This window comes from Sphaeramia orbicularis, chromosome 15, assembly GCF_902148855.1.
Source record: "Sphaeramia orbicularis chromosome 15, fSphaOr1.1, whole genome shotgun sequence".
NCBI lineage: Eukaryota > Metazoa > Chordata > Actinopteri > Kurtiformes > Apogonidae > Sphaeramia > Sphaeramia orbicularis.
Window position 1 is genome coordinate 21,415,420 of NC_043971.1, and position 27,844 is coordinate 21,443,263.

Here is a 27,844-nt window from a genome sequence, read left to right on the forward strand (position 1 = left end):
TATTCATTAACTTTATGGATTCTGAAGAATATTTATATTTTAACAGCAGAATGATTAAATTGCATATGCATACTAACAAAAAACCCTCTTGAAAATCTAATACTCTAACGTCTGAGAAGGAAGAACGAGGCCTTGTCTGCATTAAATTAATCTGGTCCAGTCAGTGAATGCAAAGTATGTCTCACCGTCAAAAAAGTGAAACATTTTCAGCATAAGTTCTTAATGTCACTCCTTGTATATACACACAAGACAGGGTTTATATTAATAATAATAATAAACTTTATTTGTATAGCACCTTTCATATAGAAATTGTAGCCCAAAGTGCTTCACATTGATTGAAAAAATACAATATTAAAACACATCAAGATTTGATTATACATCAAGAAATAAAATGAAATTTGAGAGAAATACAATGAAATAAAAATAAATATAAAAACAGCGCACATTAAAATATTTGATTATGCATAGAATTTTTGAAGTGCAAGAAATAAGATGAAATTTGAGAGAAATACAATAAAATAAAAATAAAAATAAAAGCAGCGCATATTAAAATATTTGATTATGCGTAGAATTTTTGAAGTGCAAGAAATAAGATGAAATTTGAAATACAATAAAATAAAAAATAAAAACAGAAATACAATAAAATAAAATAAAAATAAAAACCGCACATTCCTGGTTCCTGAATTGTGACCCCATTTTTATCTCCTTTCAAAGGCTGTTAGATCAGGGGTGTCAAACTCATTTTAGTTCAGGGGCCACATTCAGCCAAATTTGATCTGCAGTGGAAATAATAACATAATAACATGTAAATAATGTCATCTCCAAACTTTCCTCCATGTTTTAGAGTGAAAAAAGTAAAATTATGCGATGAAAATGTTTAAATCTACCCACTATCCTTTAAAACGATGTGAATAACATGAACAAACTGAAATTTCTTAAGAAAACTACGTGCAATTTTAACAATATTATGTTTCCGTTTATCATTTAAACGTGTAAATTACAACTTACAGTTCACAGTGGATCAACAAATACAGAAAAGATTTAATAACAGGCAGAATATTGGTAAACTTCCACTTCAGACATTTTAAAATGTTCAATTTTTTCAGGTTATTTGTGTTTTTGTGAAATGATAGTTTGTTTTAGTGTAAATACAGTAAAATGACATGAAAATATTTACATTTACAAGGACAAAAATGTGGAGTTGTGATCATTTATAGGTTATTATGATAGTATTTTACTGATCCGACCCACTTGAGATTAAATTGGTCTGTATGTGGAACCTGGACTAAAATGATTAATGTCTTCAGTGTAATTTCTGTTAGGTTTCTGTAAACTGGCTTAGAGTCTGGTTTTGACCGACTCTATATATAAAGTGTGATGAGATAACTTTTTGTTGTGATCTGGCGCTATATAAATAAAATTTGATTGATCGAGTGATTTGATTGGTTTTCCCCTGTAAGTCGCTTTGGAAAAAAGCATCTGCCAAATGCATAAATGTAAATGTAATTTTTGTGTAACAGAGTTTAGGTATATAGTGTAGGATTCCACTTCCCATTGCTGACTTTTGTTGTGTTAATTCCAATTTTATTTTGGGGACGTGAACCCCACACCCCTGCAAATTGGGGTCGTGCACCCCAGGAGATAGCAGCAGTTTTGTCGCTGTCTCCTGGTGAGTGCACGCATATTGGTCCTGTCTTTATTTTACTTTTTTAAAAATTTTCTTTATGTCATATTTGAATAGGTGTTGTGTGCCGTTGTGTTGGTGTCATGATTGGCTTTCTGTTGAGTATGTTTTTTTTTTTAATTGCAATGTTCTTTGTGTATGTGCGTGGAGTTAGCTAACTGTGATTTTCATTTTTATTTTTTTATTTATTTTTTGCCTCAAGACGGACTGCAGGGTTTTCATTTAACGTATGTTTTTTTTTTGTATATGTGCCAGGTATGTATTTTATTTACTTTATATTTACAATGTTAGTTAAAAAGCAGCAGTTTTGTCATTCTCTCCTGCCTCAAGACGGACTGCAGGGTTTTCATTTAACGTATGTTTTTTTTTTGTATGTGTGCCAGTGTGCCAGAATAAACTGGTGAACAAGAAAAAAAAAAGGTTGTGTGGAAAAAACTCTTTGGCAACGCATCTGTACAGCCGCTACATTTGCATTTCACAAATTCATTCCAGGGGTCAGACTGGACCCTTTAGCGGGCCAGATTTGGCCCCCGGGCCGCATGTTTGACACCTGTGTATTAGATTATGTATTCATTTTAGACTGAATTAGCTACATTCTTTACATTGTATCTGTATTGGGACCAGAACACTTTATATCAACACATCCGTCTGGATGTTTGATGACCTTCCAACTACCCTTTTCCCGTCATATAATGTATTGCCTTGACTAGTTAATGGACAGCTATTGCCTCCAACAGAGTGTTTCAGAAGTGTTTAATAACCAATTGTGCATGCAATTCACTCTGAGCTTAATGTTGCATGAAGGAATGTCACATTTACAGTGTCACCATCTCCAAATGGGACTTCCTGTTCTATCTGACAGCTAGAAAAGGCTCAGCTCAAATCTACTGCAAAAACACACAGAAAGTGAAACTCTGTGTTTTCCAAGTAACAAAATACACCATGATGTTGTTGCATGCAGTAAAGACACGACTCCACGCGCTGGCGTTTGGTGGATAATTATAACAGCTGTGGGTCATAACCACTCCTTGGCTCGGAAAACTGCTGTTCGTCAGCATATTTAGTTATCTCTCATCAACAAGGTTGTGGCTGCTTCACTGAGCTGAAGAACTGAACTTCATATTGATAAAAATGACCAAATCAGGCGCAAGTCAGTGTAATAAAACTAATGACACTTAGTTTATGTGCTGGACAGGTATGAAACCTACAGCACCGGTGGTTCATGGTCTGTATTTGCTTTTTAGAAATTAAAATTAAATATTGAAAAAAAAAAAAAAATTGTCATTTTAAAACACAAAAGTCAAAATTAAAATGCACACTTTTTTTTTTTAATAATTCATGGCTAGAAGGGAATGAGTCAAATTTTAAATGGTTGGATTGTCAGTTTTGTTTTGTTTTTTTCACAGAATGGAAATAAATTGGAAAAAAAATGGCCTGTTTTTCATATTGTGAGACCAGTTGTTTTATCTATTTAAGGTTTATGGATTTTTTTTCCATCTGTGGCTGCCTTCATCTGAATAAAATATAACTTGCAAATATGACAAATCAAACTTTATGTCTATGTTATAGCAAATAAATGTCTGTGAATTCTTAATGTTTCTTGTATTGAAATCAATACTCAAATTTTCAGCCAAAGACGTGTTGACAGTTTATAGCTTTACTAGGCAGGAAATGTAGGTGATTACAGCACAAAGAAGAATCATAGAAAACACACTGTGACCCTTTGCATTTAACCCACACACTGCAGAATAACCGCAGTGGGCTACCATGTCAAGCACCCGGTGAGCAAACGGTCGGGTCAGTGCCTTGCTCAAGGGCAGATCAGCCAACAATTTCTCTGTCAGTCTGGGGAATTCAACCAGTGACCTTTCAGTCACAAGATGCTTCTCCAACCTTCTAGGCCAAACTAGATAATAATAATCGCAGATAAAGATAAGGCATTTTGCAATTCTTTTAACTGCCCCTTACCGTATTATATGGGCGCTTCTACGAAACTGGTGAACATGGGGGCTAAAAATTCAAACCAGATGGGGACTAATGTTTTGAAGCAAGTTTGGAAGCACTTTGAGTCTATTCTTAAAATAATACTTCCTGAGATAAAAGAGAAACTATTTTTTCAGATACAATATATTTTTACATTATTTTTCATTATATTTAACACAAAAATCTGCATGTAACTCGGTCAAAAGGACACGAAAATTACACGCTACTATTTTGAATATCTCTTTATTCCCTCACAAGTACATTTTGGGAATTAATTATGCAAGGCAGAGTGTTTCACAAAAATTACCACTGTTGCAAAATCGCAGGTTCTGCATGTAATGCCAGTGGACACGATGGTTTACATACAAGACCTAGAATGAGACTGAGATTCATGAAAAACCCATGTCTGGATAAAGGTTCTTATCGTTAATGAAAAGTAATGAAATGACAAAAACTAGAACTGAAAAAACATTTTCGTTAACTGAAATAAATAAAACTATAATTAAAAGAAAAAACAATAAGTAACTGAAACTGTATTGTGTGCTTACAAAACTAACTAAAACGTATAAAAATTATGGATAAAATTCCCTTCGTTTTCGTCTTCGTCAATGTCGGATTGATACGAAATTGATTTATTTTGCTCTAGCAATTTTAGCTAGCGGCACCATACGACACTTCTCGTCACTTGTCGTTTAGAGTCGTCTTCTAGTCCAAACTCTACCTGGAAACGTGGAAACTAAAGCAGCAGAGTCCTGTATGGGATTTATGTGAATACGACGGCAAAGAAAACAAAAGATTTGACAAAACTAAAATTAATACTAAAACTAAACTAAACTAAGCATTTAGAAAAAACTGAAAACTAATAAAAACTAGCAAACCTGCTCTAAAAACGAATTAAAGCTAACTGATTTAGAGGGGAAAAAAAGTCAAAACTAAATAAAACTAAACTATAATGAAAAATCCAAAACTATTATAACCTTGGTCTGGATTAGAAAAACCACTAGGATCGTCAAATTTAACCCAGTGTCTATGTAAGACCATTTCAAGTGATACTTTCAAGATAAAATCCACTGACACCTAGGTAGCTTTTCCTGTCCTAATTTTGGTCCTATTTTTGGCCCCAATATATTATTAAAAATTCATTAATTTTGGGATGGCTCAGACCAAGAGTATAATAATTTTTTTGCATTTATCTGAGGTCATCATTAGGTACATCCTGGGGGGAAATATGACTAAACTTCTCTTTTATTATTGGGTCTAAAAAGCTGGCAAAGTGTCAGGTACCAAAATGAACCCAGTTTCATACAAGCACCCACATACCTAAAATTTACTAAACATAATACAAATATTCACTGGACTATCACATGGGCCCACATTTGTTTTTAGCTTAGATTTTTGATCTGTATCTAAAGCCCAATTTTCTTTATTTTCAATTACCCAGAGTCACCACCATTGCCCGTTTTTGTCTTTGCTAGAATAGAATCTTAACCAGAATAGTCTTTACTAATCAATTTTTTTAGTTAATCAACTGCTACAAAAACGCATTCATCCCAACATCCATCAGATTGCTAAACAATCAGTAATATCTGTCAGAGTAATAAGCTACATGGTGCAATAATTTCATACCTGTATGTGCACTACATATCTGAGCAATAACTTATTTATGAATATCGGCTAAAATTTACTTAGGGGGTCAAATGATTGGCCATTTTTGTCAAAAAAAAAAAAAGTTGTAAGAAATGCATAGAACTGTGTTGAAATAATGCTAATACATTTGTGCACAGACTACTGATATTATTTGACAGTGGAAGCTATATTTTCAGAAATATTGGATTTTGAATAGCACGTGTATGTGAAAACTTTGGCTGATGGACGGACGTGACATTACCCATGATGATCTGGTCAGTACCTGTACTTTATTAGTAATAAACTTATATACTTACTATTGCTAATTATCCTCTTATTCATAAATGTTAGTATTGTGGATCTAAAACAATAACAGCTGACACAAAAACACAAAATGTGGCAGTGGACGGATGTGACATGGTTGTTACGGATCCCATCATACTGATGCTCGGCAGCCATGTCACCGTTTCCACAAATGATCCCTGTGCAAAAACTAGAATCAGAATTATTTCTTGTATAGTTTATCATCATACTAAAGAGTAAATAACAATATAGAATTGTTATTTGTTTATAAAAATGCTTATTATTAGACAACTGCTGATTTAAAAAGGGACATGTGACATTCTTAACCCTTTCATGCATGAATTGTGAGAACCTGAGTCAAGATTTATTTTTTGAGAGTTTTTATTCCTCCTTAGCCATGAAAAAAACAATGTGATTGAGGGTTTTTTTTCTATGGTGTTCCAAAAATATCCATGCATTTAATTTTTGAAGTAAAGAACCATGTTTAAAACCAAATATCAGAAAGTGATATGAAAACAATGAAATAAAAACATTTTTAATGCTGCTAATCTGATGTTTTCTCACATCTCAACATATTCTAATGCTAGTAATTACTCACTTCATGGAGATAATATGCAAAAAAAACCCATTTTTGTCTAACAAATAATTGATTTACACTCAAACATGTCACTGCAGATCAGGTTTATCAAGAACAGCACAGTTACAGTAATGGTCTGAATGTCAGTGTATGGGATGATGCATAAGTGTCCACTGTGTTGGCTGATATGGAACTAAAACAACAAAACCTATTAATATACAAGAGAACAGCTGTAGAATAACTGTCCACTGTAGTGACCTATGCATGAAAGGGTTAATGTATGTATTCATGTAACATAAGCAGGATGGATCAGCACCATACTCCATATTGAACCTGTAAAAATAAAACATGTGATATGTAATGTATTATCTTGTAAGAAAAATTGGGGAATCTAAAAGAATAGAATATTTGTTTTTCAGGTAAATTCAATTCAAATATAACTTGGCCATTTGTGACATGAAAATATAGCATTAACTGTGATGAAATTGGACATTTTTGATCTGAAAACATAGTTCATATGACCATCAACATGTTGCAACAGAACTGAAATCCTGTAAATTTGCAGAACTTGCATTTACCAACACAAAGTTCCTTTGGGGATTCACTTATATTGATTTCTTATGCACAAAGACATAAATAAGACCTCTAAGCAAATTTTAGCCAATATGTATATATGCATATATTACGAGCAAATGAATTTATTTGGTATGTCTTTTTTTTTATTCTGTTGGCTCTTCTTTATTCTGTCCACCTGTCCTTATCTTATCTTATCTTATCTTATCTTATCTTATCTTATCTTATCTTATCTTATCTTATCTTATCTTATCTTTTTTTTTTTTTTAAACACATTTTATTGATTTTAGACATATAAAACATAGAAACATAGAAACAAGACCCCCCACCCCAACCCCTCAGACAGCACATGCTAGTTACAGCCTTATACAGACAAAAATGAAAGAGAAGAATAAAATTAAAAGGAAAAAAAAAAAAAACACACCAGACATCATCACTACAACCTCTTATTATCTTATCTTATCTTATCTTATCTTATCTTATCTTATCTTATCTTATCTTAATTTAATCTTACCTTGACTAAAATATTAACACTAAATAGATGAATATCAGAACCGGGCCTCTAAGATACTCCTGGTGCTGGTTCCAAACTCCTCGTGCACATTTCCTACCACTTTAAATCATGTGCACATCTGAAGTCGTAGCAGAGCAGCAAAATTTACGGCACCGTGCTTGTGCATGGCACTACGGCAACATGGTAAATTTAAATGGTCATAAATCAGCGGTCATTAGTTGGACTCCGTAGTGACAGGATTAAAGCTTTCGAAAAAAAAAAAAAACACCGGCCGCCGTGAACCAATTAGCACTATTGCTAATCACTGAGTGTGTTTTGATGCAGATGTAGATTAAACCTGATTATTTTCTGTCAGTTAAATAACAAACGAGGATTATACAACCTTGCTGGCGTTATAGGTGCCCCGAGAGTGACTGTGCAGAGAGAACACGCATACTTTATAATGCAGGTACAAGAAAAAGGGATTGTAGGAATGTGTACAAACACAGGATGTACAAAATAGTGATCGTCTTTAAACATTTTGGTTTGATTTAGTGGGTAGAAACAAGCAAACCTGGCAGACCACTTATCTAATCGAATTCCCTAAAAGATAAAGAGATCAAAAACACCTGCCTATAAATCTGTCAATGAAATCTAAACAATAATGGAGGCTTTACTCGCACAGTAGCGTCCTGTTTTTGCCCAAATCTAATTTGAGCAAAAAGCCTCTCTATAATGTCATAAAAACACCACGTAAAAGCAATGTAACAGGTGTTGCATGTGTTTTAAGGTAGTAAATGTTTTAATAACTTGACCCACATTTCCGGTGATTTATTGTTCACTGAAATAGAGGCGTATTTTTTCACAGGGATTGGCACAGAGAACTAAAACCTACTGCATAATGAGAACAAAACTAAACAGAACAGATATTGTTACACAATATTAAATTCTACTTAGCATCAGGACAAACTTTTAAAGGCGTATGATTATTATTATTATTTTTTTTTTTTTTTTCTCGCCGGACCTGACATGGATGGGAGGGGGGAGTGAAGGGGTGAGAACAAGGCAGAAGAAGGTGGTGAAGACCCTCACAAGAAAGGATCAACAATACAAACAGTAACAGCCATGTTGATAATTATAATGGTAACAATAACTAGACCAGAACTGAGTAAACTGGGCAGAAGAGAAAGAAAAAAACAAACAAAAAAACCCAACAAAAACCCAAAACTAGAAAAGCACTCATAGAGCGCAGACCTCCGCCAAGGCAGATCAGTCCCGCCCCCGATCACCACCAAAATTTAAGTATTTGTTCCCTGTGCCAGTATCAGCATTTCATGAAAATTTCATGAAAATCCATCCATAACTTTTTGAGTTATCTTGCTATCAGACAAACAAACAAACAGACAGACAGACAGACAGACACCAATAAAAGCATAACTTCCACCGTTTCACTTGGCGGTAGGTAATTACAATAAAATAAAGTAAGATACATAAGACCTATTAAATGACAAATACTAGAAGCACTCAGAGAGCACAGACCTCCGCCACGACAGATCAGTGGCCCCCCCACCCCCAATCACCACCAAAATTTAATCATTTGTTCTTTGTGCCAGTATCAACATTTCCTGAAATTTTCATCCAAATCTGCCCATAACTTTTTGAGTTATTTTGCACACAGACAAACAGACAGACAGACAGATAAACCAACGCCGACAAAAACATAACCTCCTTGGCAGAGGTAATAAGAAAAGAAAGCATAAACAGAATATCAGAAACAACGACTGCCCAAATAATACCAGCAACAAATCTACACAACATCAGTTGTTCTCATTAATCTCCTGCGACAGACTGACTGCGTCAGAGTAAAGCGTACGATTATTAAGCAATAACCGGCACTGTTTCTGTGCCTTTGTGGGATATATTAAGAAAATGATTTACCAAAAACTGACCCGATGCCTGGTGCCACAGTGTATTCTGGGTCCTGTCAATGCTTATGTTTTGTGGACTTTATTTGTCAAATATTTGTGCGTACATAAATCCTGTTCTGTTGATTGTGGCTGTTTACCTCTGAAAGTGACATTGGATTTGTGATGCAAAGTGTCGCCTGCCACAATCTGACTTGTGCAATCAAGTAGTGATTAAGTCTTTTTTTTTTTTTTATTTAACCAGAGGGTATAGTAAAATCAACTGCACACTGAGAAATGCAACACTTCCTTCTATTATTAGGTGTTTATGGATCTATTCTGCAACACCACGTACAAAGTGCCTGACATATATAAATGTGTTAAACAGGTTGCCACTTGAATAAAAGACAATCCTGAAAACAGCATCTCCCCGTCTAATTAGGGGAGTCGTGTTTACATGCATTAGTGCTTTTCAAGGCTTTAAGAACAGAATGTTGTTATCTTTACTGGTTTACTTTGGTCTACTGTGAATTTTTTAGCCTTAATTGCAGAGATTTTGCAACATAAACACCACTACAGATCCGTATTGTGTTTATGGTATTATACACTGTTCCATTTGCTTCTTCTGCAGTGCTTATTTTAACTGTTAGCCTGCATCCAAACTTTCAATAGGCTTGGTAACTAATAATCCTTGTCCTGCTATCTTTGGAAATGTAAAAAGTGGGGAAAAAAATGATCCAAGTAAACAACCAACTTTGTATGTACATGTATTAGAAATAAACTTTTCATGTATTCCCCAGGCACAGTATACAGAAAATTAATAGCATGATATTTTTGTAAACATGCTCAATAATACACAAGTAGTTGGTACTTACCAAGAGGACAATGACAAATGTAGTCATTTATCAGATCCATACACGAGCCTCCATTTAGACAAGGCTGCGACCAACAATCATTTACATTCTCAGAGCAAGTTCTTCCTGTAGGATAAGAGACAACAACAAATAAACTCTGTGATGACATGCGGGTAGGGCTGAAGATATGTTTTCAGAAACTACAAGTAATAAATCCAACTGTCAGTGGAGAAACTTCACAGTGGTGCATACAGTAGCTCTAATACATAGTTATTTATTAAAATCACAACTGCTTCTTCAAACAAATATTTAAAGCCAAAATCTCCCAACAGAGGGAGACTTGGCTTTTTAATTTTTTTTTTTTTTTTTTTTTTTTAACTAAAAGTTGCAGATTACCACTGATTCTTTGGCTTTTAGTCAAATACCTCGGCATCATTTCCTAAATTCTGTTCCTCATGCTGTATGTGTTCAGCCTGCTGTGGCTTGTATGTATGCATAGATGGTGTAACCTCAATTTAAGTATCTTTCCTCTGGGCTAGAGTTGGATATGGAATTGATTTAGGATTTTACTGACAAATTTAAAGCTCCACTAGGTCTGGCCTCTGGCGATATTTCAGACCTCTTAGTTCTCTATGAGGCAGAGAGCTCATAGAACTAACAGCCTGACATCCTCAGGCGCTGCTCTTCTATCTGCACTGCTGTCTGCAGCAGCAGTAATTGTACTTTTGCCATCATGACCCCATACACTGGCAAGTGCTCTGTTAATCATGTACTGTAAGATACTCACATAATTAAGATGGCTGCTGCCTGACTATATATACTGTACAAAACACACTCTGTGCTACACACAGTCCGACTGCTATCATACTGGGCCAACTTTTTACGTCAGCCAATATTAATTAATTCTCTTCTTGCTCACTCTGTGCATGGCTGGATCATACAGTTTCCATTTGCTTCTAATTCTATATAATTGGATGAGTTTTTGTTTTCAATTTATATGGTCTCTATGTAGGATCTGCACGGCTCATGTGCTTATGTGACATGTTGAAGTCTACTGTGCTGGGCGTCAGACATCTGTTAACATTAGCAGACTGCATTCCAAATCAGTATCTAGTGATGTATGCTGATACTGATACTGATACTGACAGAGGCACTAAAGAATTCAAGAGCAAGCGTCTGATATCACAGAAAATACACAGAAATCAGTACAAAAGCTGTTACAGACATGGATAATCCAGACCATTCTTAGCTCAGTAACTGATTTATCTAATGTCAGCAAACAAGACACTCCAAGCACAAAACAGACTCCAACACAACTCCATGCAGCACAAATCTTCCATGGCAGAACTTTAAACTACACATTTACTTTAAACATTTCATTAAATACATTTAATTCCAACAGTTACACTTGACTGTTCCAGTTAACACATTAACTTCAGTGTATTGTGTTAAACATAACCAGCTGTAACTGTAAATTGAATTGATTTTTTTTTTTTATTAACACTTGCAAATGAAACAAATTAGTGCCCCATTCAAGCTGTGTGTAATAAAGTTTCACATTCTATCATTTATCTATTGTCATAAAAATATTGCAATTACACATTAGAGTAAAATTATCTGTAAATGAATAGTGATCTACGGAGCATTACGTTATTAAATTTAAACTGCATTTCATTAAGTAATTATCAAAAATATCCACGTATAATTCTTCTGAGCTCTATTTTTTGCTATCCCATAACAAAATATGTAGCAAAAGTAGCAAGAATAAATTCATTTAAACCCACTTATAGAATAGAATAGAATAGAACAGAACAGAATAGAATAGAATAGAGTAGAGCAGAATAGAATAGAACAGAACAGAATAATAGAATAGAATAGAATAGAATAGAATAGAACAGAATAGAATAGAATAGAATAGGGTTGAGTAGAATAGAGTAGAATAGAAAAGAGTAGAGCAGAATAGAATAGAATAGGGTTGAGTAGAATAGAGTAGAATAGAAAAGAGTAGAGCAGAATAGAATAGAATAGGACAGAATAGAGTAGAATAGAATAGAGTAGCAGAATAGAATAGAATAAAATAGAATAGAATAGCGTAGAGTAGAATAGAGTAGAATAGAATAGAGCATAATAGAATAGAACAGAATAGGTTTTTCCTGTCATTACACCAGTTGTTCATATACTATGCATATAACTGCATACACTAAATTTCAGTGTGAAAAAAAAGAAGATACGCAAACACCACTAAATCTTCTATAGTATGTGAACAACAAACTGAATTCTTAACATTTAAACACTCAAACGTACACAGACAGCGGATGTACTTGTGTCTGGTCACAGTAATTAGTAGAAAAATGCTGGAATCAGATGGTCTCATACCCTCAAACCCCGGGGGACAGTGACACCGATAATCACTGATTAGGTCCACACAGGTGGCGCCACGTGCACAGGGGAGGCTGTTGCATTCATTTGTTTCCACTTCACAGAGCGACCCTTCATATCCAGGTACGCAGCGACAGGTAAAGTTATACTCCTGGTCCAAGCAAACACCATGTTCAGAGCAGCGATGGCCAACACAGTAATCAATGTCTTCCTCACAGTAGACACCAGTGTATCCTCTGGGACAAAGGCAGCTAGCAACAGATTACAGAGAATTTCTTATTACTGTATAGAGTGAGAGGAATTCTTTCAACCCTGAAGGAAAGGAACAGTAAATGTCATGGCTTTTACAATCATTGACATTCTACTGCCTGAATGGCCTGAAGACAATCATGATTTCAACACTCACCTGTATCCATCAATCTCATCCACACAAGTGGCTCCATTTTGACACCAATGTTGAACACAATCATTGACATTTAGACGGCAGTTCTGACCAGACCAACCAGCTCCACAGATACAGGTGTAGGTACTGGCACTATTCAGTACACAGCGTCCACCGTTGGCACATGGCTGTTGATTGAAGATGAAGCTGTTAGATACATAGACCATCTACATCACAGGTGTCAAACATGCGGCCCGGGGGCCAAAACCGGCCTGTCAAAGGGTCCGATTTGGCCCCTGGGATGAATTTGTGAAATGCAAAAATAACACTGACGATATTAACAATCAAGGATGTTACAATCATTTTAGGTCAATTCAATCTCAAGTGGGTCAGAATCAGTAAAATACTATCATAATAACCTATAAATAATGAAAACTACAAATTTTTCTCTTTGTTGTAGTGTAAAAAAAAGTAAAATTGCACAAAAATGTTTACATTTACAGACTAGTCTTTTGCAAAAAATGTGAATAACCTGAAATGTCTTAAGAGAAGTATGTGGAAATTTAACAATATTCTGCCTCTTACTAAACGTTTTGTGTATTTGTAGATCTACTGTGATCTGTAAGTTGTGATGCACATGTATAAATGATAAACTAAGGTGTAATATTGTTAACATTGCACTGATTTTTCTTAAGAATTTTCAGGTTGTTCATATTTGTTCATGTTATGTTCAAGTACGGTTCATAGATGTAAACATTTTCATTACGGAATTTGACTTCTTTCACTGAAAAACAGAGAAAAAAACTTTGGAGTTGACATTATTTATCAGTTCTTATCCTTCTATTTATATTATTTTACTGGTCCGGCCCACTTTAGATCATATTAGGCTGTATGTGGCCCCTGAACTAAAATGACTTTGACACCCCTGATCTACATAATACGTTGTGCCATGCAGACAAATGAAATCGCTTCATCATGTATGGCAGGGGTTCCAAAAGTGGGGTATGCGTACCCCGAGGGACACTTGGAATAAGCCCAGGGGGTACTTAAATTTTTTTTAGGAAAAATACATTAAATAAGTCATCATGTGCCAAATACAAAATAAATAATGAGAATTAATGCTGAAATAAAAACACAATAAATACATTCATATAATAGTTTTTATTGTCAATCATCTTGTTTAAGCTTTGGTAACATCTTAAGTACATTTCTATTTTATATTATTCAAAATGAGTTTATTTGAGTGGCTAAGTAATTATTTTTTGTTGATGAAAGGGTCATTTATTAATTAATGACCAATTTATTTACTTTTTTTTTTTTTTTTATCAATGAAAGCGGTGCCCTCTTTCATTGATATTTTGCACAAAAAAATTTACTTTAAAAAATGTGTCATTCTTAAATATATTACAGTTAAATATATGTTGTTTGTTTGCAAAGTTTTGAAAATATAAACAGACACCTTTGGCACAGGAACAAATTTTGTTAAATTTTTTAAAATCAAAAACATGTATTTCAAGGGGTACTCCACTGTAAAATGTTTGAGAACCACTGACGTACGGTAATGTCTTATTTTGATCAAAAATATAATCTTGTTTTTTTCAGCATACATTTTTGTGTGATAGTTTTTATATACATATTTGACATAGTTTTTTATATTGTTAGCTTTATAGCATAATTGCTTAAGTCATATATATATATGTATATGTATATATATATATATATATATATATATATATATATATATATATATATATATATATATATATGTATACTTTTTTTTTTTTTTTTTTACCAAATTGTGATATCTGCATAAAATTAATCAGCAGTGTAAGGAGGGCAAAGTTACATAGATATAACAATTTGGCCAAAAATATGATTTAGCCAATTATGCTATGAGGCTAACGATACAACTTGCATATACCTTTCACGACTGAAGGTGACATTCCAGATGTGCATGGGCACAAATGCACCCCCACATATTAAGCAATGAGGCTAACAATACAAAAACTATATAAAATATGTATATATACACCAAAATATATGCTGAAAAATACTAGCATAATTACATTACTAGTATTGCTATTTCAGTATATATTTTTTTGTATTTTTAATGCATATTTTTAGTATTTTTCAGCATGTATTTTTGTTTGAGAGTTTTTATATACATATTTATATAGTTTTTATATTGTTAGCTTCATAGCATAATTGCCTAAGTCATATTTTTTTTTTTACCAAATTGTGATATCTGCATAAAATGAATCAGCAGTATTAGGAGGGTAAAATTACGTAGATATAACAATTTGGCCAAAAATATGATTTAGCCAATTACACTATGAGGCTAACGATATATTCCTCTACAACTTGCATATACCTTTCAGGACTGAAGGTGACACTCCAGATGTGCATGGGCACAAATGCACCCCCACATATTAAGCGATGAGGCCAACAATATAAAAACTATATAAAATATGTATATACACACCAAAATATTTACTGAAAAATACTAGCATAATTATATTACTAATATTGCTATTTCCGTTTTTGTTTTTTGTTTTTTTTGTATTTTTAATGTATATTTTTAGTATTTTTCAGCAGATATTTTTGTGTGATAGTTTTTTTATACATATTTTATATAGTTTTTATATTGTTAGCTTCATAGAATAATTGCCCAAGTCATACTTTTGACCAAATTGTGATATCTGCATAAAATGAATCAGCAATGTTAGAAGGGTAAAATTACATAGATATAACAATTTGGCCAAAAATATGACTCAGACAATTAAGGTCTGAGGCTAATGATATACAGTCTTCCTTTTTGCACTAATGAATCTGCTGCTAAACAGAACAGAACTGCTAAACTCATTTTCATTGTGTTATGTTATGTTATGTTATGTTATCTTATGTTATGTTATGTTATGTTATGTTATCTTATCTTATCTTAGAGTCACAATATACAATTGTGAGTACTGCTTCATACTGTGTTAATTAAAGATTCCTCATTTGTCTTGGATTAAGAGGTAAATAATCATTCTGAGATAAGCATCAGAAGAATGGAGATGCACAGCTTGGCTGGTGACCAGGACTGGACAGTTTTCAGCTTTCTCAGCCATAATAGGTGTCCAGCTGGTCAGTCTCAGATAAATATCCAAATCTATGCTTGGCAGATTTACATGTATAGAGCGTATGACGGTTAATGTCGCCTGTACAGCGATAGCAGTCATCAGTGCAGAAGTTCTTCACTGTAAACTCAGTTATTAGAGGTGACTTCCAAACTAGTGCCAGAACGCAAAACTTGAACTTTGAGATTTAAGTGCTGCACAACTCTAATCCAGAGAGTGCATTCCTACCCCTTGCTTTACAAATTAGACATAGTTCTTCGCATCATAATGTAGTGGTATTTTGTTACTTACTCAACATCAGGCATATGAGACTACACTTTGTTTTCTAGAGCCCAGTGTCAGGGTTCAACATCATAATGGCTACTACCTTTCAGCGATGCACAATAGAATCATTCATCAGACCAACCCCATTTGGCATAAACACTCACTTGGACTCAAGAGTCAAGGACACTGTGACCTCACGAACAAAAGATAACTGCAGGGAAAGATTAGGATGCACAAAGAATGGAAGTATCTGATTGAAGTTAAGACTCTTCAGGTCTTTCTTTTTTTTTTTCCATCAAGTACTGCATTTTCTTTTTTCCCATTCCAATGAGTGCATCTTCACTATTTTCCCCTCTGCACAACAGAGTGAATATTGCACTTAATATTTTAATGGGGCTTGTGTGTTCTTAAATAAAGTAACCGTGGAATTGATTAAAGAACATGAATTCCTCAAATAACTATCATAATTCATAATAATTCATCTATTTCCTTGTTATGGTTTGCTTTTGAGTTAATGTTTCTGTCTGTTGTTCTGTCTGCTGTTATCAAGTGCATGCAAACATCAAATCAGGACAAATATTCTGCAGATATATTTTTAATCCTTTAGAAGGCTGGTAGGTCATGTTGCACCGCATGTATTTTGCAGTGATATTGCCGTAGCACTAACCTTGTGAGTGCACACCCATGTCAAGTTCACCGACTTAAACAAACCCCATAAAACTCACAAATTCCAATTCCAATTCCAATTCAAAAAATGTGTTCCTCCTTGGCCGATGCCCCACCTTACCGCCAAATTTTATAGAGTAGTTTTAGTGTAATCTTGTTGACACTGACAGACAGACACACAAACAGAATAGACCGATCACGTTACAAAAGCCCTCCTTGGTGAAGGTAGAAATGCAAATACTGCCATATATGTTTTTTGTTGGATTTTATTTGCTCAAAAAAACCTCAGTGCCCTTTAACGTGGAGCACTTTATTCTAAGATGTTTTTGAGTAACATGGAGAGATCCTCCAGTAACATGGTGCAGTTTTTGGAAAAAATGGGGAAAAAAACAGTTTCATACACTGTTGTATCATAAAGTTGGAATAAAATATTTTTACATCTTCTCATGAAATGACTGTGAGAATGTGATTCATTCTTGATAGATAAAGTGTAACTGGGACTGAGTATGTAATCAGAGGTGATTACTCATGCGTATAAATCGGAATAAAAAGAGAAAAGTGTCTGAAAACAACATTTTTCCAACTTTATGGAAAAAAAAAATCTATATATGGTTTTCAAATGCAGGGTTGGTGTACAATCCTAAAATACTGTCCTAAAAAGTCTGTTCTTTAATAAACTTACAAATAGTCTTTTTTTTTTTTTGTTAATAATAATTATTAATATACAAGCATATTCCAGGCCTTCATAAATTAAGTGTCACTGGGACTCAGTATGTAAGTGGGTACTTCTATGAAACTGGTCCCTAAAAACAAGACATAGGGGCTAAAAATTCAAACCAGATATAGACTAATGTTATGAGGCAAATTTGGAAGCACTTTGGGTCTATTTGTAAAACTTACTGAGAAATTTGAAATATTCTGAGAAACTATTTTTCAGATAAAACACATTTTTATATTATTTTCATACAAAAATCTGTATGTAACATGATAAAAAGGACATAAAAATTCCGCCCTACTATATTTTCTCACAGGTGCATTTTGGGAATTGAACTAATTATGCAAGGCAGGGTGATTCACAAAAATGGCCGCTGTTGAAAAATCACTCGCAATTTATTTGTGTTTAAATGGGCAGGATCAACATGTTACGCCAGTGGACACGATGGGTTACATGCGAAACCTGGAATGAGACTGAGATTCATGAAAAACCTGCATGTCTGGATTTGAAAAACCACTAGGATCGTCAAATTAACAGTGTCTTTATTTATAGCGGTATATAAGACCATTTCAAGCCATGTTTTCAAGATAAAATTACATCTATAGCTTGTCCTGGCCCAATTTTGGTCCTATTTTTGGCCCCAATATTTTATTATAAATTCATTAATTTTGGGATGGCTCAGAGCAAGAGTAGAATTTTTTTTTGCATTTATCTGAGGTCATCATTAGGTACATTCTCGGGGGAAATATGCCTAAATTTCTCTTCTATTGTTGGGTCTAAAAACCTGGAAAAGTGCCAGGTATCAAAATGTACCCAGTTTCATAGAAGCACCCAAGTATGGGGGTGTGTATTGGCAAGAATCTGGTGATACGATACAAATCACGATACGATATATCACAATATATCATGATACTGTTAAAACGGGAATTTTTTGTTTCTTTTTTTAAAATGATTATATCCTGGAAGAATTGATTTACACCAGAAATATATACAACTAGTAAACACATTTTTATTTGATCACAACAGGATCTAATGCTATATCACAAAATATTCCTGTGTTAAAACTTAAATTATATTTTACAGACATTACAGTTTAAGATCCTGCTCAAATGTTCATATTATATTAGTTCATAACTAAAATCATAACATTATTTTTGTGCAATCCCAACAAAGGAACTAACATTTGCCTCTCAAACAGTAAAAAGTGCTTTTAGGATGCTTCAAATAACCATTATTTAATAGAACAGTGTAAAATAATAATACATAAGATAGAAACAATAAAGAAAAACAAAAAACAAAAAAGAACCTCCACCATATCTGCATTTGAATAAATACCAAAAAATATCAATGTAGTACTTTTTAACATCAATACAGCATTGTGAAATGAAATATTGTGATATATTGCAGAATAAATATTTTCTAACACTACCCAAGTATGTGAATTATTCCAACTTTACGGGTTAACAGTGTAGTGTAGTTCATGAATATACAAACTGAATTTACTACACTGTCAGTTATTCTTTCTGGAAAACATTAGATGTTAGAACTGTAGCGGGTTCACTGGTTTACTGTGTATGGTAGTGGGGAAACAAAGGGGAAGAGCTAGAGTTGGCTTGCAGGAAGGTGTATAATGCAGACATCATGGCATTTTTGTAAGGGGGCCAATGCAAGCCTCGCTCCGCAGTGAGTGATCATCTCCATCTGTCATGTGAAGAAGCATCTCTGTTCTGGTGTGGGTGCTTTTTTTTTTTTTTTTTTTTTTGTTGAATGCAGCAGAGGGTCAATTCATCCACACATAAAGCAACACGCTCTTTCAAAAAATACAGCCTCCCAAATCTTCAGCAGCACTCATCCATGTCAGGTGGTGGAGGCCTTTTCATTCGTGTAAATGTGTTCTCCTTCTGCAATGCCAACAGCAAAAACCCTGACAAACAATCACACAATGCCAGCTTTGTCTTCTTTCACCATGACTGCTTATATTCTGGAAGATGTGCCACCATATTCAAAAAGAGGATAATAAAATGTGCTGAACGTGAAAAGTATACTCTATACTGTGGGTCTGTTCTTGAAGAAAACCACGGCAATACTGACAAATCTATGTTTTAATATCTAAATTTATATGATGTCATTTAAACGGATTTATCTGTTACTCTCCCACATTGGTCTAATTGTCACACTGGACAGGTTTGAATATATCACAGAGCAATTTAATAGTTTTCTTTCTGAGCGAACCAACATACTGTTCAGATTTCGCACCAGCTGATTGCCATGTTTATGGATTATCACATTTGCTGTCAATCTTCCTGTGGGACTTGCGCTTATTTTCTATCTCCATGTATAACAAAGGATTATCCCACATTTTTTAAATAAGATTTGGTTCTCAGCATTACAATTTAGTAGTTAAATAGTTATGAGAAATTCCTATTTACTTACATAAATAATATTCTACAAAATATTTCTCCGATGACTATATTTGATTTGCTCAGCGGTTTAATTGTGTCACTGTATCGTAGAATAAAAACGCTAAAAGGACGGCATGATGTACGTTTATTTTTTGTCATAGATAAGGCATTGGAACATGCATGAAGTGGATGAAAACATCAGATGAAAACAGCATTCTACCTACTTGAAGGTCGGGAGGGCATGGTATACGACATGTATACTGAAGGCCATCTGGGAGATCCAAACACTCAGTCTTTGGTGGACATGTATTGTTGGGTAGAGCGCACGCATCTATGTCCACTTCACATGTCGTTCCCGTAAAACCTGTAAGATGATAGTCTTTAAGTGCGGTACTTGACTGAGGAAAAGAAGATCTGCTTTTGTGTTGAACCACTACAAGACAGAAATATGGTAGAGTTATCCAATTCTATATTAGTGTAGATAGTTAGGATGTCCTCTTAAGACCCAGTAATGTATTTGTCCTCTGCTGGGAAGAAGACGTTCACTGTATCCTGGGCTTTTCAGTCATAACTGACTGTTGGGATTTTTTTTTTTTTTTGAACATGCAAAGAAAATAAAACAAAACAGAACAGAACAAATTAAGACATGAACAAAATAACATTTAAATGGACAGAATCTATCTTCTAGCAATACAAGTCTGAATTTTGCATGGTCGAAAAGGAGTAGGAAAAGTATAAACTTATGTAATGGTTTATGGGGTGTATGTAATGCAGTGGGTTCCAACCTTTTTTGGCTTGTGACCCAATTTTTACATCACTAATTTCTGGCGACCCCAGACATTCAAAACAGAGACTTTTTTTTGGCTGAAAAATTCATTTGTTTTTGATCATGTAGTAGTTTGTGTAAGACGTATCTTACTTTAAATAGAAGTTGAATGTGTGGCTTTAAGTCTTGCTCTAAAATGTCAGATGACCATCATAAGGCTGTTTTAACCCTTTCATGCACCAATTATGAGAACCTTCATCAAAATTTTTTTCCTGAGTGTTTTTATTCCTCTTTACGCATGAAAAAAATGCGATTGAAAAATTTATTCTGAAAAATAAATTTAAAAAAAGAAATAAAATAAAAATAATAATTAAAAAAAAATACATAAAAAATAATAACAATAATAATAATAATGAAAAACAAACATTCTTATGAACCTATTTTTCATGAAGTTGCAAAAATGTCCACTCAGCTGGACACCACACATTTAATTTTTGATGCACAGAAACACGAATTTAGTGATAAATTGTGTGAAAACTAAGGGGAGGGCTTGTGATTCTGGGGGTTTATGCTCAGGAGAGATCTACATAATGTTACCAATTCATGTCAGAAAAGATATGTAGTGTCTTAAAACTTTAACAAAGATATGTGTAAAAAAAAAAAAAAAAAAAAAAAAAAAAAGAACAACAAAATCCATGAATATACAAGAGAACGGCTATAGAATAGCTGTCCACTGTAGTGACCAGTATGCATGAAAGGGATAAATTAATATCAATATAAAAAACAAAAGAGAAAATGGCCGAACCTAAGTTGTTATATTCTGATTTATATTTATTTTATGTGTACTGAACAGTGAAAGGTTCGTCAGGTTTAAAAGGTCTGGTTCGTGTGTGTGTAGTTTTGATGAACTCACCTGTCTGTGCTGAACTTGGAGAAAAGGTCAGATTCGACGTAAAAGATCTAATTTTACAACTTTGGAAAGTAATTGTGGTAAAGAGAGTCGAGCAGAAAAACCACATTATGAACCTGGGGATGTTTTGTGGTCAAGAAATGCTAGCCTAATTGTGCAGGTGTTAAGCAAGTACGTACTTTCTGAAAGTCTGCAGTTAAGCTACGCGGTTGGTTTGATTGACAGGTGTCCAGGGCGCTTGTTAAACTCAAGTGACCTTTCAAAGGTGTTTTTTCTTAGAATTAGCTCAAGTGGCGTGACGTGTTTTGCCTAGTAAATATTATTAACCAATAACGTGTATGATGAATCATGTCACTGAAAAATGGGAGTCTCCAAGAGTCACTAAAGACTATAAAAAGGGAATAGAGGAAACTCTTTTTTTTTTTGCTTTTTCTCTTACTCTCTGATACGAATATTGTTTTTGATGCTGGACTAATTGATAAGTGACTTCTTTCTTTTTTATAACTTTTTCTATTTTTGCCTGAAGCAATAAATCAAGCTTTGATTTAACTTTTTAAAACCTCATACCTTCTTTTTGGTGAATTCTTCATTTCTCCTGGTTTGGTCCTTCCAATCCGAAACATAACTGGTGAGTTAATTTAACTTACGTGACCCCCCTCTGGTAAGCAGCCTAAATGGAGTAGTCCGGAGACACCAATGGTCAGGGACTTTGAAAACACGTGGACGTTGCCCAGGGTACAGCAAAGTCAATTTTCCGGTGTATAAATATAGGAGCCAACCTGGGGCAATAATCCATTTAACTAATATTATTGTGTTTTTTTGAGATTATTGTGCTACGTGTCACAACTATGTTGCAAATGAACGTTAATTTTAGACTACATTTAGGCTATATAATGTATATTATTATGGACGGAGGCAGAAAAGCCAAGTTGCGATTACCGTACTTTCCGGACTATAAGCCGCACCCACCCCCTCTTCAACATCTCACCATCGATTCATTGATGCCAAGCTTACGTGCAGCAGCTCTATTTCCTTCTTCGTCAGCTGGATCGATCGTTAGCCCAGAAAACATAAATTAGCCACATTATTTTCAAGCCACAGGTTCACAGTGTGTAGAAAAAAGTAGCGACTTATAGACCGGAAAGTACGGTACTGCACAAAGTGAGCATTTTATTTTCCTTGGTCAGGATATGTACAGTCAGTCCAGCTTGTATTTACAAGGCTGACAATTAATACTAAACAAACAAGAACTCAAACTATGAATTACGAAAGAGCTGCAGCATCTGAAACCGACCACAATGAACATTTGAAAGATAAACAGTCCGACAGTGCTTCAGTGTCAGCTTCAGTCTTGTATGTATTGTGATCGTCTCTCTCAACTCGACATATATTTTTTATTAGTAAATTTTTATTTTTATCAACTACTAGAAATTTCAGGTGACCCCATTTGAATTCCAGGTGATCCCACAAGGGGTCCCGACCCCAAGGTTGAAAAACACTGATCTACTGAAACAGAAGATCTGTCTATGATTTATAGATTCAAGAAAGGTTTTATTACATTTATCCAGATTTCATGTTTTTAATGGTAAAACTGAATCTCTCTCTCTCTCTTTTTTTTTTTTTGGCTTATCGAGAGTCTGGTCCTGACAAGTTCTAAATGTAAAGTGTCATGAGACAGGCTAACTATTGTTGTGATTTGGCATTACATAAATAAAATTAGATTTGATATGATTGAAATGTGTGATGACACTATGATTAAAGGTGTTTTAAGTTAGTGAATGCAACATCTTATTTTTTCCAGTGTCTTCTATAGTGGACATGGTTACCTATGAAATACAAGGTGCTTATTTCTTTCTTATTTCTACGGATGATTGAAGTGTGACATATATTTGAGTGTATCAAGAAAATCCCTTTTTGGAGCTTCACTCGTGATATGACAAAAAAAAAAAAAAAAAAAAAAAAATATATATATATATATATATATATATATACAGGGTGGGGAAGCAAAATTTACAATGAACATTTAGTTGTTTTTTCTCAGCAGGCACTACGTCAATTGTTTTGAAACCAAACATATACTGATGTCATAATCATACCTAACACTATTATCCATACCTTTTCAGAAACTTTTGCCCATATGAGTAATCAGGAAAGCAAACGTCAAAGAGTGTGTGATTTGCTGAATGCACTTGTCACACCAAAGGAGATTTCAAAAATAGTTGGAGTGTCCATAAAGACTGTTTATAATGGAAAGAAGAGAATGACTATGAGCAAAACTATTACGAGAAAGTCTGGAAGATACTATTAAAGAAGAATAGGAGAAGTTGTCACCCGAATATTTGAGGAACACTTGCGCAAGTTTCAGGAAGCGTGTGAAGGCAGTTATTGAGAAAGAAGGAGGACACATAGAATAAAAACATTTTCTATTATGTCAGTTTTCTTGTGGCAAATAAATTCTCATGACTTTCAATAAACTAATTGGTCATACACTGTCTTTCAATCCCTGCCTCAAAAGATTGTAAATTTTGCTTCCCCACCCTGTGTGTATATATATATATATATATATATATATATATATATATATATATATATATATATATATATATATGTGTGTGTGTGTGTGTGTGTGTGTATATATATATATATATATATATATATATATATATATATATATATATATATATATATATATATATACACATATATTCAGTCCAAGTCAAGTGGTTGGTTTTAGAGATATTTTCCACATTTGATAATGTTAACAGAAAAACAAAACAAAAAAGTGTGGATTTGTATTTTTCTCATTGCTGTCAGCAAAACAGGAAAAAAAAAAGATGACTGTAAGAATAAGTCCTGTTGTTAACTGCAAAGGCCATTTCTTCAAATAAATAGAATAAGTAATGTTTCTGGGAAAAAAAATGTTTTACCGAAGACATTTATTTAAAGCAAAGAAAGAAAAAAAAGCAGGAATTGCAACACTTCTGTGTCTCCTTGTAGTACAGTATGCTCTAGTAAAATAGTCACTTTACCTAGCGCTGCTTTATTAGAAGTCATATAATATATTGTCTTGTATAAACCACATAAACTGTAAAGTAAATGCCATTTGGTAAATCTTGGGATGTACGAATTATCACGTAGGTACAGTACAATGAGTTCAGTAACAAGAATGACGATAGAAGGTGTCTTATAACTGAACACCCTAGTGCTGAAAGTACTGAAGTCACAGTATGTCTATTTTCAGAAAATCAAATCCGAAAATATCATTGATTCATAAAATCAGCAATTAAAGGTCTTGCTGTTTTTATGCATCACTGAATAATTACTCATGTTTGAAGTGTATGCAGGCAGGCTTTCAACATTTTGAAACCTCTTCGATTGTAAGTTTGCGCTATTTTTGTTTTCGGCCATGGGTACTTTTAACACCTGGCTAAGACTTAGACTACATTCAGACAGCAGGTCTTGATGCACGATTTGGATTTTCTGGTGAAATCTTTCTGGTGAAATATTACACATTAAATGCGACTTCTATCAGTTTTGAGTATGAATTGAATGCGACCCTGAGGTGGCCCACATGCATCAAAGAGGTCCTGGCGTTATACGTGACCCCACAGGCATGCCCTGTGTTTACAAAAGAGACACTCCTGAGATGCAGAATTGTGACATTTGTCGCATTTCAATGAAGAAAAGGTCGGATAAATGCGACCTGGCTGTTCAGACTGAAGTCGCATTGTAAAATATCAGATACGTATCACATTTAGGACCACATGTGAAAGTGGCCTGGGTCAGATTTGTGCTGTTCAAACTGTCTTTAGCAGATTAGATACAGGTCACATATGGGCAAAAAAAATGGGATATGGGCCACATTTGCCGCAGTCTGAACGTAGCCTTAGATACTCCTGGTGTGAAAAGTCCTGCCAGCACCGCACTTGGAGCAGATCTCAATCAGAGCCCTTCAATCAGAGGGGTTCCTCTGCTCCAGGGCGGTGCTGGAACATTCGGCTACTACTGCTGTCATCACTGCTGCTGCTTCCCCACAGATGTCCCACAGCCCACCACAGATCCACATGGACTCCTGCCACAGCACTATGGACTCTCATTCATATCCTCAGGTTTTGGGTTTTCCTTGTCTCGTTTACTTTCTGTTCAATAAACACCTTTATTCCCTTCAGCGCTGTGTGTTTGAGTCTGTCCTTTTACTCCACCTTTACAGCTTGTGAGTCACATGACCCAAAATCGGATGGTGGACCAGAATATGATAACCCCTTGTCTCCACAGTGGAGCACAGAGAGTAAAGCAGGGTACACACAGGATTTTCTAAATCTGAAGAGATTTTTTATCTGTTACAGACCCCACACATGAAGATAAAAAATCAGGCATTGAACAGTTTTGATCGTACTGTGTGTGGTGTGCGCCGATAATCTCAACACAGCACACCACACTAGGGCTGCACGATTTTGGCCAAAAATAAAATCCAGATTTTTTCCTCTAAAAACTCAACTCATTTGATTTCGATTTTTGGGTAAAACTACAAAAGACAACAGGAGTCAGCATGTTGTTTTCGTGAGCAGGTAGGCACCGCTCCCTACCAGAAGTGATACCAATGTAAGTCAGTGACAGACATCAGTCATGCATGTGTGTGTGGACCACGTAATATGAGTGATCCCCATGCGGTTATATTTAAAGTGGGGGATCCCCGCGGGGAGGAGACCAACCCAGGATACGCTGGAGGGATTATATCTCTGGGCTGGCCTGGGAATGCCGTGGGATTCCCCGGAGCTGGTGGGTGTGGCTGGGTAGAGGGCTGTCTGGGCTCCTCTGCTGAGGCTGCTGCCCCCGTGACCTGGACCCAGATCAGAAGAAGACGGTACGGAACAGATCCATGCGGGACAACGTAAGATGAGTGATCCCCATGCACTTACATGAATTGAATCGGGGAATCGTGCGTGAAACCACGGCTTACGTTGGTATCACTACGGCGGGCCCATCCCAGATTTAAGGTCCGTGGTCATTACACGGACTTCTGTGAAAGACCTCTCTCAAAGTTAGGAGGAGGAGCCTATGGTGGCCCGGAGGCACATGGCCTGGAGGTATGAGAGAGATTAAATCAATTTGACAATTTCCTTATTAAAAAATCTGATTTTGATTGAAAGTTGATTAATTGCACAGCCCTACACCACAGTCATAACGATTCTGTCCCACTATCAATCTAGAATCTAATCCTCCAAGTCAGAAATCTCACATGATCTAACGTGATCCAACAAAAAATAAAGAAGAAACATAGCAACAACCAGAAAACACAACACGCAACTTGTCGTTTCGGTTGTGCCACGACTTGGCGGAGACGTTGAATAGACATTCCCGGGCTTCCCACAGCTCCACGAGTTGGTCCTCCATTTGTGAGGTCCACCGAACTTTATGTTTCAGGTTGGCCATGCTTGTTTTTATTTAACGCTGCTTCCTTGTTCCTCTGTCAGCTCGCTTCTTGATTGGTTACATTCCATTCCATGTTACAATTCACAGTCATGACTCTGGAGTCATCGGCTTTCACACGAAGATTTTTGGTCGTAAATATTGAACAAGTTTAATAGTTACAAGTGTCGGCCCTGACCGGTTTTGGAGCTGATTATCGGGACAAATTCACTCTTAACACACCTCAGACCACAGGATAATCTTTTAAAATCGAATTAATCTAATTAAACATAAAATAATCTGGTGTTTGCCGTCCTTGGTCGGGAAGGGGGAAAATCAGGACAAAAACAGCCCGATTATCTTTATGTGTGTACCCCACTTTAGGCATGTTTTCCATCAAAAAAAAAATATTTATAGGGTGGCCTTAGCTAAAGACATTTAGCATGTTTATATGCTCAACTTGAATTATCCAAAAATGTGATTTCAGTACTTTTAGCACCAGGGTCTTCAATTCTACTCATGTCCTCAGACTTTCCTCCCTACAGTGGTCCTGCACAGAACAGGCTACATTCTATTTTTTTGTCATTCACTCCAGCATACGAAGATGCTGCAGATGATGCCCATAACTGGAAACAGCTTAGGTTTACTGAGACAACAGATGAGATTTGATAGACAGACAGGAAAGCCAGAGTATACCCTGTAGAATTTCATTACCATGGACTGGTGGCCACATCTAGTACCAGTTTACTTAGGGAGTTAGGGATTCATGATTAGAGATTATGGCAGGCTTCACAGGCAGCTGAAGCCAGGCGAGGAAAGAAAAAAAAAGAAGAAG

General features: G+C 35.1%; 1 protein-coding gene across 1 annotated transcript in view; it reads right to left on the bottom strand.

The window, feature by feature from the left end:
* Positions 1-27,844, bottom strand: part of eys (eyes shut homolog) — a 348,044-nt gene that overhangs the window by 263,152 nt on the left and 57,048 nt on the right. The window contains 4 exon segments of the mRNA XM_030156655.1: positions 10,019-10,123; positions 12,374-12,627; positions 12,783-12,946; positions 20,149-20,288. Of these exon segments, the coding sequence (XP_030012515.1) occupies positions 10,019-10,123; positions 12,374-12,627; positions 12,783-12,946; positions 20,149-20,288 (663 nt within the window).